The sequence below is a fragment of the Phacochoerus africanus genome, chromosome 15, assembly GCF_016906955.1.
Source record: "Phacochoerus africanus isolate WHEZ1 chromosome 15, ROS_Pafr_v1, whole genome shotgun sequence".
Classification (NCBI taxonomy): Eukaryota; Metazoa; Chordata; class Mammalia; order Artiodactyla; family Suidae; genus Phacochoerus; species Phacochoerus africanus.
Window position 1 is genome coordinate 28,839,238 of NC_062558.1, and position 15,501 is coordinate 28,854,738.

At 55.9% G+C, this 15,501-nt stretch overlaps 1 protein-coding gene across 27 annotated transcripts in view; it reads left to right on the forward strand.

Annotated features, from left to right (window-relative positions):
• NCOR2 (nuclear receptor corepressor 2) overlaps positions 1-15,501 on the forward strand; it is a 228,297-nt gene that overhangs the window by 132,998 nt on the left and 79,798 nt on the right. For all 27 annotated transcript variants that reach the window (XM_047762226.1, XM_047762212.1, XM_047762205.1 and 24 more), the window contains 2 exons: positions 2,474-2,528; positions 5,126-5,224. In XM_047762226.1, coding sequence (XP_047618182.1) covers positions 2,474-2,528; positions 5,126-5,224 — 154 coding nt within the window. The remainder of the gene's footprint in view (positions 1-2,473; positions 2,529-5,125; positions 5,225-15,501) is intronic.

Sequence of the window (15,501 nt, forward strand, 5' to 3'; positions counted from 1 at the left end):
CTGTTTTGGGGAGACGAGTGAGGAGTCAGATGGAGAAAGCCCTCCTTTCTCCCACGAAACTCGAAAGTTGTGACCCAGGGAAGCACATCCAGGGCACAAAGCGCCTCCTCAGGACTCTGCCCCCCCCGGTGAGGCGAGAGGGTAGGAAACGCAGGCACACATAGAGCCTCAGTGTTTAGGCAGGTGGGCGTGTTGGGCCTGGCCGCTCAACCTCCACGTCCATGTCCCCCTCCACCTCCAGAGAAGACCTCACCTCCAGGAGAGTTTCTGCAAAAGAGATGACCAGCGCTCTGCAGCCATCTGCTGTAGGGCCAGGCCGCAGGGCCTCGGGGTCTTTGTGCCCTTGGCAGAGTGGGGTGGCTCCCAAGTGCCAGATGGGGCTTCAGGGACAGGGATGATTCCAGGTCATGGGCAAGGCTGGGTGTAGCAGCTGGCACAGAGAGCAGGACTTGGAAATGCAAGAGGAGCGATGAAAGAGGGTCTTGCATGGAAAGTCGTGGGTTTTGTTCTTTGGGTTTTTTTGGAATGGCTTTTGATTATGGAAATTCTAAAACAGACATAAAGGGAGCCGGATGGTAGAACACACCCTCTAACACAGATTTCTGCAGTGTTAGCGCCTCACACAGATTCGGCAGTCTTCCACAGGAAATCGTACTTTGGGGAGCAATTCCCGTGATGTGTTTGGGGTTTGCTGCTCAGAGACAGAAAACCCAGGTCCTTAGCGGCTCATTTCTAGGTTCTCACGGTCACAGACCTGATTGTTCTCCTTATATGAAGCGACTACAGAACAGTCATGGATGCTAAGAGTTACTGTTGGCTTGGTGTTTAAATTTCCCCTCGTGTGTTTGATATTTCTATTTATTTATGCTTTCTTTAAAAAAAAAAAAGTTTCTGGGGGTGCTTTCTGTGTTTGGCCTTTCTGGAGCTTTCATGTCGCTATTCTGATCTAACGATTTCACACACTGTTAATCCAGTAGCTGAAGAAGGGGGGACTCAGGCTGGGCAGGTATCTGCTGGGGCCCCCCTATGACAGCTTGCATCTTTTAAGGTTCTCGGAGACTTCTTGTTTTCAGCAGAATTAATAGCACTTGGGGCCTTTGACAGTTGTGTACCAGTGGCGTAGAACTCCACCAGTTACTGGCTTTGTGACTTGGAGCTTCTATTTCCCTTGCCTGAGCCTCAGTTTCCACATCTGTAAAATGGATGTAGTCACAGTGTCTCCTTATTCAGTGTCTCTAGGTGCTCAGTGCATAACAATCAGTAAACATGGGCAGAGGGTACAGGTATAGATAGGTTGGAGGGGGGTGAAACAGGTGCCCTAAGAGATTCTCAAGTTTGATTCCTGGTCTCCTGGGGACTCTCCCTCTGCTTGGGGAAATCTCGAGGAAAGGATTCGGGGGGAAGGAAGTGTCACTTGGGCAAGGAGAGGAGGGGAAGGGAAGATTCTGTCTGTCTGGAAAAGAAAGGCGTTGGGGTGTCTCCAGCTTTGCAAACTGCCTGAGGCAGGTTCCTAGGCTGGGAAGCCTGCCTGGGACTCGGACTCGCGGCTTCCTCTGGGAAGAAAGAAGAGGCCGTTCCGGATTCTCCAGTGTCTGGTTGGGAAGCAGGGGAGGGGCCCCCTGGCCGCCTGCCCAGCCATCTGGAGGGCTGGGCAGGACGATCGCCAGGCGCTGGCCCAGGCTCCCTCCCGGGGTCCCAGGGCCCCTGCCTTGCCAGCAGCCTCTTCTCTCCCTGGGGGAGACCGCGGGGCCGGTGGTGCTTCTTGGGGACGGGCAGGCCAAGGCTCCGCCCAGCCTCCCCAGGGCCCCAGAGCAGCCTTGACCCACATCTCCACCCCCGCTGTCCGCCTGCTCCTGTGGCCCTGACATTTCAGCCAGGCCGAGCTCTTTCCCAGTAATTCTCCCGGCAGCTCAGGAAGCCAGCTGGTGGGGCGCCAGCTCCCCGCCACCCCTCCAGCTTCAGTCCCTTCTTGCCTCCTCCTGGGCTGGCTTGCCTTCTGCCTGCCTCCCTGCGGGCGCCCAGAGCCTCTGCTCCCACCTCTCCCGGGGAGGCCCAGCGGCCTCACCAGTCCTGCCCTGTGACCTCGCCAGTGGGGGCCCCCGAGTGGGCCGGGCAAGGCCCAGCTTCCCAGGCCCAGCCGGAGATAGAAACAAAAGGAGATTTTAAAAGGGGGGGAACCCCAGCAAAGGGCTGCATGTAATGTCCTCATTTTTCCTGGAACCCGCCTCCAGCAGGACAAACAAATGTATTTTCAAAGGCGCTAAAACCAGTGACTCACTCCAAGGAACGCCCTCTCTTACCCCTCGGTCCCGCCCGCAGCCCTTCCCACACCCCCCTGGGCTTAATTGCTCCGAGTGGGGCGGCGCCCGTCCAGCCGGGCCAGCGGAGATGGCAGGCGCCCGGGAGCTCGGCGGCTGCCCAGCCGGGAAGCTCCTCTCGTCCTGGTCTCAGGGTCGCCCTTCTCTCCCTACAGGTTCATGCAGCACCCCAAGAACTTCGGCCTGATCGCATCATTCCTGGAGAGGAAGGTAAGTGCCTGCCTGCTAGCCCTGCGCCATCCGTCCCTTTTGGCGTCCACTCCTGCCGCGGCCGCCGGGGCCAGGGAGAAGGACCCTCCCACCCCGCCCACGAAGCCTCTGCCTGCTTGCTCCTTGCTTTCCTTACTGTGTCTGCGAGCACTTCCCTCCTTCCTCCCTCCTGGGAGAAGCAGCCACAGGCCCCGCCCCTGCCCTGGGGGTGGAGCTAAGGCCGGGAAACCCCAGGAGAGCTGTGTGCACTGCAGGCTTCTCCAAAGACTGCTCCTTAGACAGGGCAGCCAGCATCCTGACAGATTGGGCTCAGGTTCCAGAAGCCATATGCCATGCCTGGCCTCCTAGTTAAGGCTGGATGGGCAAGAGTGGTTGTCCTCTGGGGTCCTGGACGAAGTGACCCTTCTAGTTCCTCTGATGGTCACACTATGTTGATAACCCTGATGCCAACCCTGGCGTGTGGCTGGCAAGTCCTCATCCCCACTGAGTAGACCTTTACATAGAACTGACACTCGAGGAGTTCTCTGGTGGTGCAGTGGGTTAAGGATCTGGTGTTGTCACTGTAATGGCACGGGTTCGATCGTTGGCCTGGGAACTTCCACAGGCCGGGGGTGAGGCCAACCCCGCCACCCCACACACAGACATTTGCACCCCACCTTGGCCCCAAACCCAGCCTGGGGCAGCGCCTCTCTCTGCTCTGGCTCCCGTTAGCAGGTGGATACAAAGCATCCCAGAGAATGGGAAAGCCCCCTTTTATGCACCCACGAGGCTGGCCTAGGCAGTGGCTGGATCAGCCACAGGTAGGAAGGAGCTGGTCTGGGGGCTGGATGTGGCCCTAGGTCACAGTTGGCCATTGGACTCCACATCATCAGGGCGGAGCCAGACAAGCTTCCTGAAAAGGTTTACTTTCTGGAGTTGCCATGCTGGGTGTTCTAAGCAACGTTTCCCTAAATCTTGTTTCTCAGAGGTGGGGTGCCCGCCCATCCCCAGCTTTGCAAATACCCAGCTGCTGGAGGCCTCATACTTCCTTGCTGTGGGAGGGCGGTCGGAGCAGGATCCGGGCGGTTATTTTAAAGGGTAACAGTTGTTCCCAGCATCTGCCCTTAATGAGCTGATAACCATAGAAGGAGGGAGATGGGGCAGTGTGGGGAAATGAAATCTCTCCCTGCCTGAAAAACCAGTGTGGAGAAGCAAGCCCTATAAATAGCCTCTCCTCCGAGGGAGCGACAGCTTCTTCCTAGGGGTGTGGACCACACAGGAGGCTTTAGGTTGGGGCTCCCAGAGATGGAAACAGGGGTTTCTGAAATTGGTAATTGACCAGCACCGTTTGGGAATGAGGGGATCAGAGGTCCCTGTGCCGGAAAAACTTTATCTGTTCTTTGGCTAAGAGGCAGCCCAAGCTGAGACTTCAATAGAGTTTCCAGAAGAGTCTGAAGCTGGAGGTTCCAGCGATGCCTTTGAGGACTGGCATGAGAGAGGCGAATAGTAGGGTGGGAGCTGGGTGGACTGGCCAACCCCTGCCCTTGTGGAGGGCCACCTGATGCTTTAGGGCCAGCCCGTGGTCGCCCAGCACAGGAAGGTATTCTCCAGAATTTGTTCAAGGAGAAGTTGGACGCCCACATCACCCAGTTTGCAAATGCTGGCATCTGATTGTAAAATGTTTTTCTTCACTATTTGGCAGGCCATGCTGGTGGCCAAATTTAGCCTGGGAGCAGCCCCTGTTCATAGCACAATCCAGGAAGTGGATAAGGACACAGGGCTTTGAGGCCCAGCCCGCCTCTGCACCCAGCAGCCCTCATGGGATGCCCCTCAGGGGCCAGGTCCTGGCGTGGCACCAGCTCCGAGCATCATACCGACACTTTACATCGTGTCAGCGATGGCTGCCGGCTTTAGTGAGCACCTAGACCAGCCCCGCGGCCGCAGGTGGCAGCATCCTCATCTTGTGTCCTCCAGTTGCTCTGAGGACATGCTCTTACTGGTCCTTGTGGACGAGGAGGTGGTAGGCTTCAGAGAGGGCCAGTCACTTACTCAGTAAGAAGCAGCACCAGGATTCAGACCCAGAAAATGAAAATTGTGGAAAAGACCAAGACAGAGAAAAGTTAGAAAACATTCCAAGAGATGAAGTGTTGCTTGGGGACCTTAATCGGGCAGACGCAAGGAGCTTTGAAGAGGTTACTCAGGGCCCCGGATATTATGGAAGAAGAAACTGGGGTGAGAGAAAGGAGACCTCAGACCCAAGTTGAGGAGCTGGGAGCCTTTGTTCACTTAGTGCCGGGATGGCACATGACAGCTTTGTTGTCATGGTTACCAGTAGCAGCTGTGCGTGCCCTGTGCTGGGTGCAGTCCCACATCCTTTATGTGTATGTGTGTTAATTTAATTGGTCTTCAGGACAACCCTGTGAAGTATGTGCTCTGAGTACGCCCATTACACAGGCAAGAAAACTGAGGCCCAGAGAGGTTAGGTAAGCTGGCCAGGGTCACCCAGCTGGTAGGTGGAAGAGGCAGGAATTGAACCCAGGCCTTCTGGCTCCCAGCCGCCTGCCCTGAGCATCCACAGTGCACACTCTATAGAGCTGTTTTCTCTCTCCGCCCTGCAGACGGTGGCTGAGTGTGTCCTCTACTACTACCTGACCAAGAAGAATGAGAACTACAAGAGCCTGGTGAGGCGGAGCTACCGGCGCCGTGGCAAGAGCCAGGTGAGAGCGGGGGTGGGGCGGGCTTGGGGACGGCTCCCAACATGCTCCGGGGCCGCTTGCGGCGGTGTCTGCACTAATGCTCAGCAGTTTGGACGCCCTCAGTGGTGGCTGGGAGACCCCCTCTGGGGGTGTTTGGCCTACCCCAGCAGCAGAGGAGAGCTGGGAGAAATGGCTGCTTCCATTCTCAGCCTGGAAAATTCTAGAATGCCTGGTTTGGTGACCCGTTGTCCCTGTGGTGACATTTCCAGAGCCGGGGCTGGATGACGCGGGCTGGCCCACAAGCTTCACATTTAAACATTTTTCATAGTTTTTGGTGTTTATGCATATTGGAAAGAAAAGTATAGCCAGTACTTCAACCTGCATTTTCTTGGATATCACTTTTTTGGATACGACTGAAGGGTTGTTTAAATTAGAGCAGGATTTGGCAAACTATGGTCCTCAGGTAAGTCAGGCCTGCCACCTGTTCTTGTGAATAAAGTTTTATTGGCACGGACCCGCCCATTCGTTGACATATTCCTGTGGCAGCTTTTCTGTTACAACGGCAGAGATGAGTAGGCATGACAGCAATAGCAAAGCCTGACATCCTCACTCTCTGGTCCTTTATGGAGAAAGTCTGCTGATCTCTGAGTTAGAGGAAAAGGGAGTTTGTTTAAAAAAAAATTCAGTAAATAATGTTAAGGGCGATGAGGGTCAGTAGCACACAGTTGAAGGGAGGCTCACAAGTGCTTGGGGTTTGGGAGATGGAGGGAGAGGAATGGGTTTGTTTCACTGCCAGGCTGTTGAGAGTCAGCCCAGCGCAGATACGAGGAGTACCTGGGGGTGGGGCAGGGAGGTGAGTTTGTGCTGCAGGAGGAGGGACTTGGGCTGGGCGCTGCAGAAAGCGCTGGATGCTGCTATTGGATGCCGGACTGGAGCTGGGTGAGGCAGGCCCTTCCCTGAGGCCTCTGGCCTGGCCCTGGGGGGACAGGGGAGAGTGACGAAGGCCAGGAGTAGCATAAGTGGGGAGGACAGGATGCCGAGGTTCTCTGAGGTGGGAGCTCCTTGATATCAGGGTCTTCCACCTCCCCCACTGGGCCACCGTCTTCCCTTTCCCAGGCTGGCGAGGGCAGGGCTTGAGTCCAGCCATCACCAGTGGGGTCCCAGTGTCCACTCTAAAACAGCCACTTGGGGATTGAGTCCCACATCCTGCAGTGGGTTGGTCCACACAGCTTTCTAGGTCCATGCCATGTCTCCTTTCTTGCTTTCTGGGAACCGTGCTTCAGGAGTACAGATCCACTTTCCTGCTGGCTAAGCCCCTGTGGAATTAGGGAAGCAGATGTGTTGACAACCCCTCACTGATTTTGCACATCAGGCCAAAATGACCACGCCTGAGCATTGGTTGCCATTGGCCCAGACCATTGAAGGGTGGCTGTGTTTGGTTTGAGGATAAGATTTTCCCCTAGTTTGGTGTAACCACCATTGGCCAGCCTGCTCGTCCGTCCAACAGACGTGTAAAACCGAGGTCTACTGGCTTGGAGTCATTTAGTTCTAAAGATGTAACTGTGGTGTATTAGAAATTGACGTGAGCTTAGGATTTTTTCTAGTCTGAGAGGCAAAAACTCAAAGAAATGCCAGGCAGGGAGCTTATATAAATATGCTGGTACAAGAGACAGTAGGGAATGGTGGGGACTGTGGCAAAATAATGGGGATGATAAGGCCTCTAGATTGACTTTATAAACATTGTTAGCTGTTTGTTGAGCATCTCCTATGTGCCAATTCTCTTTCTAGTCTCCCCGGTGCCCCCAGCCTTTGTGGGGGCCCTGTGGGTGGCCTTATGAGGCCCTTCCTGGTGGCTAGACTAGGGACCCTGGAGAGGAAAGGGTTCCCAGTCAGATGGGGAGAGATGGAGCCCATCTCCTGCTCACCCTGTGCCGAGAGGGAGACAAAGACTGTGTGTTGATGTCATTTAGGGAGGGGATGAGTCCCAGGGGGCTGGAGGGAGTGTCAGTGCCCCTTGGCTCTGGTCCTGGCTGCCATGCCTTTGCTTGGCAGTGTTAAGCCCTTGCTTGCGGACTCACCTGCCCCTTGGACAGTTGTGTGCTGAACACAGGGGACTCCATGCTGGTTGTCTAGACTAGGTGTACACAGGCAGTTCTAAGTCGGCATGCTGGTGGTCTGCCAGAGAGGCTCCATTGAGTAAGGGGCTCCAAAGATGAGGAGAGGAGCACCTTTCGGGTGGACAAGGTGAGGATGTCCTAGGCAGAAGGAAGAGCAGGTACAAAAGCACCAGGCACCAAAGAGAGTGCCTGTTATCTTTATAGTCTTAGGAACAGAGGTCTCAAAACCTTCCAGGTCTTGAATGAATCCATCGGAAGCAATCCATGGGAAGCAATAGGGGGTGGTGAGGCCTGTGGCTAACTAGCGAGCTTGTGCCTCATATCAGCTCCAGCTCGCTCTTGGCTAAGTAGTCCTGTATTGCCAGATCTGATTTTCAATGATGAGCTGGAGGTCTGAAATTATGTGAAATGGCCTGATTTTTAAATCATAGGTCACATAAGAAACAGTAACAGCGAAACACTTTATAGGCCAAACAGTTCATATCTGCTCTTGAAATCTGTCCTCAGCCCTCAGTATAAGACCTCTGGCATGGAGTATGGAAAGGCTGGGGGAAGAGGTAAAGAGAGGATTATGTGACTTGGGACAGAGGCCAGGCGAGGCCAGGGCACTGGGAGGGCCTGGAATGTTTTATAGCAGAGGAGAACTATTTGTTTCCTCTTTTTGTCAGCGTTTTGCTGGACTAGCTGTGGTATCTGCAGTGCTGAGAAACATGGGGTTTCTTTGGGGAGGTTTTACCCTCTGCCCAAGCTGGTGTTTCAGGCTGGGGCTCCCAGGGTGGAGCAGGATTGCCTCTGTGCCCGGCCTCTTGCAGAAAGAGAGAAGAAAGCAGGGCAGGAGGCACTATCTCCCTGGGCCACAGGACCTGCCTTTGGGGCTCTTCCCTCCCTCTGATCAGCTGGAGCTGCAAAGAGGGGCACTGTGGCCTGGGCCCTGGCAGGGACGGAGATTTATGGACAAACCCTGGAAGGGCTTCTGTGCCAGGCAGATCCACTGCCCTCACCCCTGCCCGCCAGCCCTGTTCATAAATATGGAATAAGTGGGTCAACCCCAGTGTTGACTTTGTGGCTGTAACTCTTCTCTCTGCCCTGTGACAGCGAAATAAACGGCAGACACGAGCCCTGCAGCCCCTCTTATTAATTCAAGATGCAATTACTGGAGCGAGCCTGAGCTTCTTTCTCTCTCCCTGGTTTTATAAAACCTGGGATCCTTCTGATAAATCTCTTAGTGAGACGGGCGGGGGTTCCCCAGCCTGGCTAGTGTGGTGTGGGTGTGGGTGAATCTGCTTGGGCGCCTATACATGGATGGATGGGTGGTGCAGGCAGCAGTGGTCCCCAGTGGGCTGACACTGTGGACAGATGTGGGGGGGTGGGGATGGGGGCAACCAGAAGTGCCAGGTGGGAAAGAGCCTGGAGGGTGAGGTGCCGAGGGCTAGGGAACAGTCATTCTCTGCTGGAGGCACAGCAGGTGCCCAGGGGATAATTCTGCTGTCCCATCCTTGTGTCTCACCCACCCCAGCAGCTCAGGACCTTGGCGTCAGGCGGGAATCCCAGGCCATAGCACACTCCCCACCCCCGAGTCATTTATCAAGCCTACCCTGGGTCATTCACCCCAATTTATCTCTCCTGACCCTTCTTGCCACATGGGCTCCTGGGTAAACCACTCAGCCCTTTCCCTCCATCCCTGGCCACAGCGCCCTTGTCTCCTCAGCAGTCACAGGAAGATGGCTAACGGGGCTGTTCCCAGCAAGTGAACTGTGGACACCTCAGGGATGTGGCATCAGGGCCAGGAGGACCCCCCTCCCACCCCCGCTATGTCTTCTCAGGCAGATGGAAGCTGAACCAACCGTGGGATATTTATTTCTTGGCCTTTTTTTTTAAAGGGCTGTACCCAAGACACATGGAAGGTCCCAGGCTAGGGGTCAAATCAGAGCTATGGCTGCTGGCCTACACCACAGACACAGCCACAGCGACACTGGATCCCTGACACACTGAGCAATGCCAGGGATCGAACCTGCATCCTCATGGATACTAGTTGAATTCGTTTCCACTGCACCACAACGGGAACTCCCATGGGGTATTTATTTCTTGAAGGGGAGCATGTCATACTCACCTGTCTTCCTGGGTCCTCCTAGTTTTAGAAGAAGACTTAGGTCATCTCTGGTCCCCTCATGGCTGGGGGTGGGATGGGACGCTGGAAGTCCAATAGGACATCAGAGCCCTGTCAGAATTCTCAGGGTGTGAATGGGACAGCAATGCCGCTGACTGCCATGTGGAAGCCATGAAAGCAACAATAAAAACAGAAGGGCGATGTTTGCTCAGGACCAGCTATAACTGTGTGCCCGGTGCTGGGCTAAGGGATTGATGCGTTTTAACTCAAAGCAGCTTTCCGGGTGAGGTACAGTCATTGTGCCCTTTTCATAGGGGAGGAAGTGGAGGCACAGGGAGGTGAAGTTGCTTCCTGAGGAATCGGCCCTGTGTGGCAGATTCAGGATTCAAACATGGCACCGTCAGCCACTGGAGCTGAAGCGGGGGCCCCCAGTGGTCCCTTTTGCAGTGTTTTGACTGCACGGGCAGTCTTTTGGAAGCTGGCCCTAACCCACCTCGGAGGATGTGGATTTCTCCGTCTGTGCCAGGCTCTGCTGGATCAGGGTGGCAGATGGTCTCGCTGAGGATAGAATGTGCCCGACTAAGCTCCTGGTTGGGTCTCTGCCCCCGACCCCGTCTGTGTCTCTGTCTCCACTCATGAGGACTCTCCCAACTCCTGGCCCCTGCCTGCCCCCAGCTCCCAGGAGGCCAGTGGCTGGAAAGACTCTGCCACTTTTAGCTTTGCTTTGCTCCCTGTACCATGTAGTCTGTGGGAGATGCTGGGGGCTATTTTCACTCCGGCCTGTCTCTCTCCTGATTCCCCCTCCCTGTCTCTATGGCAGTCTCTTTCAGCACCCCCAGCCCCATGCATGTCTCTTCCTCTTCTGGGTGGCTGGTGGCTGCAGAGGCTTTGTTCCGGGTGGGGTTCCTGTGGCTCAGGGCCACGCTGTAGCTAAGAATGGCCATGAGGGGCTACTCAGCTTGTCAGCTGACTGATGCCCCTCAGATGGGCCCTCATTTCTCCAAGGTCCTCACCCACCCACCTCCACAGAGATGCACAATATGGTGTGGTCATCCAGGGGAGCAATTATTGAGTGCCTACTGCATGCCAGGGCTATAGGGCTTTACCTTCAGAGCCGTATGAGACCATGATCCTTCAGGAAGCTAGAGAGAGGGCAGCCCCCTAGCTCAGCTGTCTCAGCATCTCACAGCCTCTCCTGATTAAGAGTCGCTGAGACAGACACAAAGTGGGACTTCTGAGGTGTCAGAAAGCCAGCCCTGGGAGTTCCCATTGTGGCTCAGTGGTAATGAACTGAACTAGTATCCATGAGGACACGGCTTCAATCCCTGGCCGTTCTCAACGGGTTAAGCATCTGGCGTTGTCGTGAGCTGTGGTATAGGTTGCAGATGTGGCTCAGATCTGGCATTGCTGTGGCTGTGGTATAGGCCAGCGGCTATAGCTTCATTTCAACCCCTGGCCTGGGAACTTCCATATGCCATGGGTGCGGCCCTAAAAAGCCAAAAAAAAGAAAGCCAGCCCTTTTCCAGGCTGCTACCTCATAGAAGGTGCATCTCCCAAGGTGGCTGGTCATGGCTCAGGGCCAGAGACAGAGGCACACCTGACACCAGTGCCCCACCCTTGTCATTCCTGCCCCGGGGTGACAAGGGGAGGCCACCCCTGGCCCCAGGCTCAGATCACCACGTCTGGGGAGGAACGGAACCCACGGCACCGACAGTGGGAAATTTTTCTCCCCAGATTGTTGACCTCCTTCTTTCTCCTAACACCACCACCCACCCAAGACTGGCCACAGCCAGTGTCCTCGGGCTGTGCCCTCACTGGGTCCAGGAAGGGATGTGACCCAGGCTGAGTCACGGACCCTGAGATGGAGATGGCGTCCAGCTGAAATTCTTGAACTTTCACCGGGAGGGCTTGTGAAATCACAGATTGCTGGGGCCTGAGACTCTGCATTTCTAAGAAGTCCTCCGGCAATAGTGATGCTGCTGTTCTGGGACCCTCTCAGGGCCTCGGTCTCAGGATGCTTACTGGCGAGCCCCTGCCTGCCAAGGGAGCAGGGTAGCAGAAGGGGAAATCAAGGCCAGGCACAGGCTCACTGGCCATCTTGACTGACCCTGGAATGCACTCTGGAGCTCAAATGGCCCTTCCCAGATGTCCCCAGGTGGAGAGAGAGAGGGCCAGTCTTTGCCCTGGGGCTAGGCTGCAGCTGGGACAGCAGGTCCCTTTCTAGAAGAGGACCTGGCCAGTCCATCCTGGGGATGAATTCCCGTGTATTTGCATATTTGGAAATTACAATCCACAGTGGTCCTGACCTGCCCCAACACTTAACCACAGCGTGTGCAGCAAAATGTCACCATGTGTGTTCAGGTGACACCTGCTGTGTCATGCCCTTGCCACACCCTGTGCTGGCCAAGCCCCTTATTCATCATTGCGGTGGTTGCCTTTTGAAAGCATGGATGGTTATAAAAGGGAATATAAAATCTCCAGATGAAAAGCAGTTGCTGTTGGATGCCTCTGGGCTCAGACCCTCAATGACCAGTGCTGCCCCGAGAGGGCAGGGCTGCCCTGGCGTCCTCTGTGCTGTGGCCTGGGCCTATAGGGGCTGGAGCCATGGACACGTGCTGGCCCTTTGGAGTGTCGGGATGACCTTCTTATCGAAGAGAGGGTGCTGTCCACTTTCCAGAAGCTTCAGACTGAGGGAGACTCGGGAATTCCAACCCCTGCCAACCCCACACACCTGACTTTGAGCAGGAGAGGGCCAAGTCCCCAGCTCTGGGCCCCTGGCCCCCAGCTTCAGCCATGAATGGCCTGTGAACTTGTGGGCCACGCCCCCGTGTCCTCTCCTCGCTGTGAATCACCGGCTGAGGCTGGGGCCAGCTCAGAGCACTGGTGACGGTGCAGTGGTTTATAGTTCATGATTCGTGGATGGAGGAGCCACATTATCCTGGATAATTGCAGTGCTGGAGCCCAGGAATGCCATGGCCAGAGGTTGGCCTAACTATGCAAACTGCCAGGGAGCCGAGGATGTGAGGCCAGCGTGAGCCAGGCGGCAGGGCCACATCGCTCTGCGGCAGTGACCAAGGGTGGCCACAGGGCCCTCCTGGCCATGGGGGGGCCGTGCTGCGGAGGGGGCCTGTCCCCAAGGGTGAGTGAGTACCCCTCTTCCATCCCCCAGGGTGATGTGGCCGCAGGGGGTGGGGAGCCGGGCTGGTCGGGGTCTCTACTCCTCCAGGCCACGTGGTCTATCTTCTCTTCCCGCGGAGCTGGGCATGGGGACAGGGCGCCCAGCCTCCGGCTCCTTGGGGGCCGGGGGAGGAAGTCCAGGGAGGTGGGGCCCTCTTCCTCCTTGCTCTCTCCGGCCTATGGGCCCACCCCCACCCCCGTCTCTCCTCCCTGTCTCTCTCCCCCTCATACCCACACCTTCTCCTCTGTCTCTCACTTTCCTTCATCTTCCCTCCCCTCCCCCCACCTCCTCTCCCAGCTTCCTGCCGAGGGACAGGTGACCTTGTTCCCAGTTGCTCTGCACTTCAGTGTCTCCCGCGCCTCGGGCAGCTTACACAGGGGACAGCCTGACCGGAAGGCATTCCAGGGCAAGGCCAGCCAAACACAGTCCCCGGGGAGGCAGTGGCCATGGTGCAGTTGGTGCTGGTTCCCAGACCCTGACTGCCCCCCTGTGTGGACGACATCAGTGATGGCCTCAGCCTATGCAGTCTGCTGGGAACGAGTGGCAGGCCAGTCACGGCCACATTGCCTCCAGGTTGGGCTGTGCTTCTCCCTGCCTGCGTGAGCGCCTACATGCTTGTCTTAAAACAGCGCGATACTCCGGCCGGATGGGCCTCCAGCTTCAGGGTCTGTCTGACTCGCCTGGGCCGCCCCAGCCTGCGGGAGGCGGCTATTTCCGCTCTGCTGGGGGCGAGCTGGGCTGGGTGGGACTGCGTCCAGATTTAGGGCTCCAGCAAGCAGATGTCCCTGATTCTCTGCCCAGTTTTGTGCTAAGTGGGCTTGTCCAGGGAGTTCCCATTGTGGCTCAGCAGGTTAAGAACCCAACTCGTATCCATGAGGTTGCAGTTTCGATCCCTGGCTTCACTCAGTGGGTCACGGATCCAGCGTTGCCGTGAGCTGTGGTGTAGGTCGCAGATGCGGCTCAGATCTGGCATTGCCATGGCTGTGGTGTAGGCTGGCAGCTGCAGGTCTGATTCACCCCTTAGCCTGGGAACTTCCATGCCGCAGGTATGGCTCTAAAAAGACAAAAAGAAAGTGGACTTGTCCAGGCCCACCGTCTCTTGGACACTTCCTCGGGGACACTGTTCTCAAGAAGGCAGCAGGAGAGGCCATGCCTCAGGGACCTAGCAGGCTGGGCTGTCGCTTGGGGAGAAGATGAATGTGGCCTTTCCACGGGGGGCAACCGTGAAGTGGTAGGGGAGACCCAGCTCCCCGTCAGCACTGTCCCAGGCCAACCACACTAAAGGGCTAGAAGGACACAGAAAGTGTAAGCGTGGATCAGTCGGACCCCAGGGGGTGAGAGGTGTGAGGGGCTGACAGACCTCACATCCGGGCATTTCTTGGGCTGCCAAGAGTACCAGAAGAGCCGTGCTTGTGTGGGCCTGTGGCAGGAGGGCCCTGATGGGGTGCAGACGGTAGCCAGGTTCCAGTCCACTTTGCCCTTCCTTCACAATCTCACCACTCTAGGTGATGCCACACCAAACAGGACAAACAAGGTCCCCAGAGCTGTCACGCCCATGTAGGAGATGGACAGGGCACAGGTAAATTAGCATGGCTATTTCAGGGGGTGATTAGGGCCACGGAAGGTTGGCTGGTGTCAGGAGGCAGCTGACTTAAGAGAGGGCAGCTTTTAGGGAGGGAACATTTGCACTCAGACCTGAGTGATAAGGAGGAACCGGTCAGGCAGAGTTGGAGGGAGAGTCTCCCAGGCAGAGGGCACAGCAAGTGCAAAGGCCCTGAGGCAGGAACAAGTGTGGCATCTTCCAGGAGGTGGGGAGGAGGCCGCCCTGAGGGAGGTGGGTGAGGCGGACAGGAGCAAGGGGCAGGTGCCTCATGGTGTGCACCACTGATGTTTTTCCAGATGGCTGGACAGGATTAACTGATGATTAAAACAGCCTTGGCTGCCTCAAGCACCCGTTTCCTTGCAAGCAGAACAGACGTGACGGGTGTGGGCGTTAGATGTTGCTCAGGTTCTGAGGACACATCCGTGCTGGCAAGGGTGTGCTTTGTAGCACGTGCCGACTGCCAGGGTGTAAATACTCCTGCCGTGCCAATTCCAAGCTACCTGCGTGAATGTGGAATTGGGAAGGGACGTGACCATACCCTCCCCACCGAGTGGATTCGGTTGCGTACAAGAGCACAGATAACAGGCAAATATAGCCAAGTTCTTGGGAAGGGATGCTTTTTGAGTACTTAATTGTTTTTATTATAATTTCTTTAATTGTAAGGTTATGCATTTCTATTTTTGATAATGACTGTTTTTAACTACCAACCTGCAAAATTTCTGGAAACTACAAGTCTCTACACTTGAGCTGGCACCAGCCAGCCCAGCATACCTCTATCTGTGTGTCTTATAAAGGATGCCCCTTGTGGGCCAAGTTAGCATTCCCCATGTGGGCTTTGTCCAGGTAGACAAATGGGTTGGATCAGAGGGGCAAGGGCCCAGTATTAGGGAAGGGGCTTCCAGCAACAGAAAACTGTTTCATCTTGGTCCTGACCCTTGATTTCTGACTCCACTTCTCCCACCAACCTTGGGCTACCGGGGCCCCCTTTCCCCCACGTGCAAGAGATGGAGGGTGTCATGAGGGCAGACCCCTCTTGGGATTTGCTCGATGGAGGCACTTGGCACATAGCACATGCTCAGTAGAATGTTTGTTGAATGAATGAGTGAGATTGTGCAGAAGTGGGCATTGCTGGGTGTTGGGAAGGTCTCATCAGGACCTGTCATCCGAGAACTCAGTCTCACCAGCTCCTACTTGGTTGGTTGGTACCACTGGACTCTCCTCTCATTCCTGGAACTGATGGCCATCCCCCCTCAACCAGCTACCACGTGGCTCTGAATCGTGGGGTGGAACGTG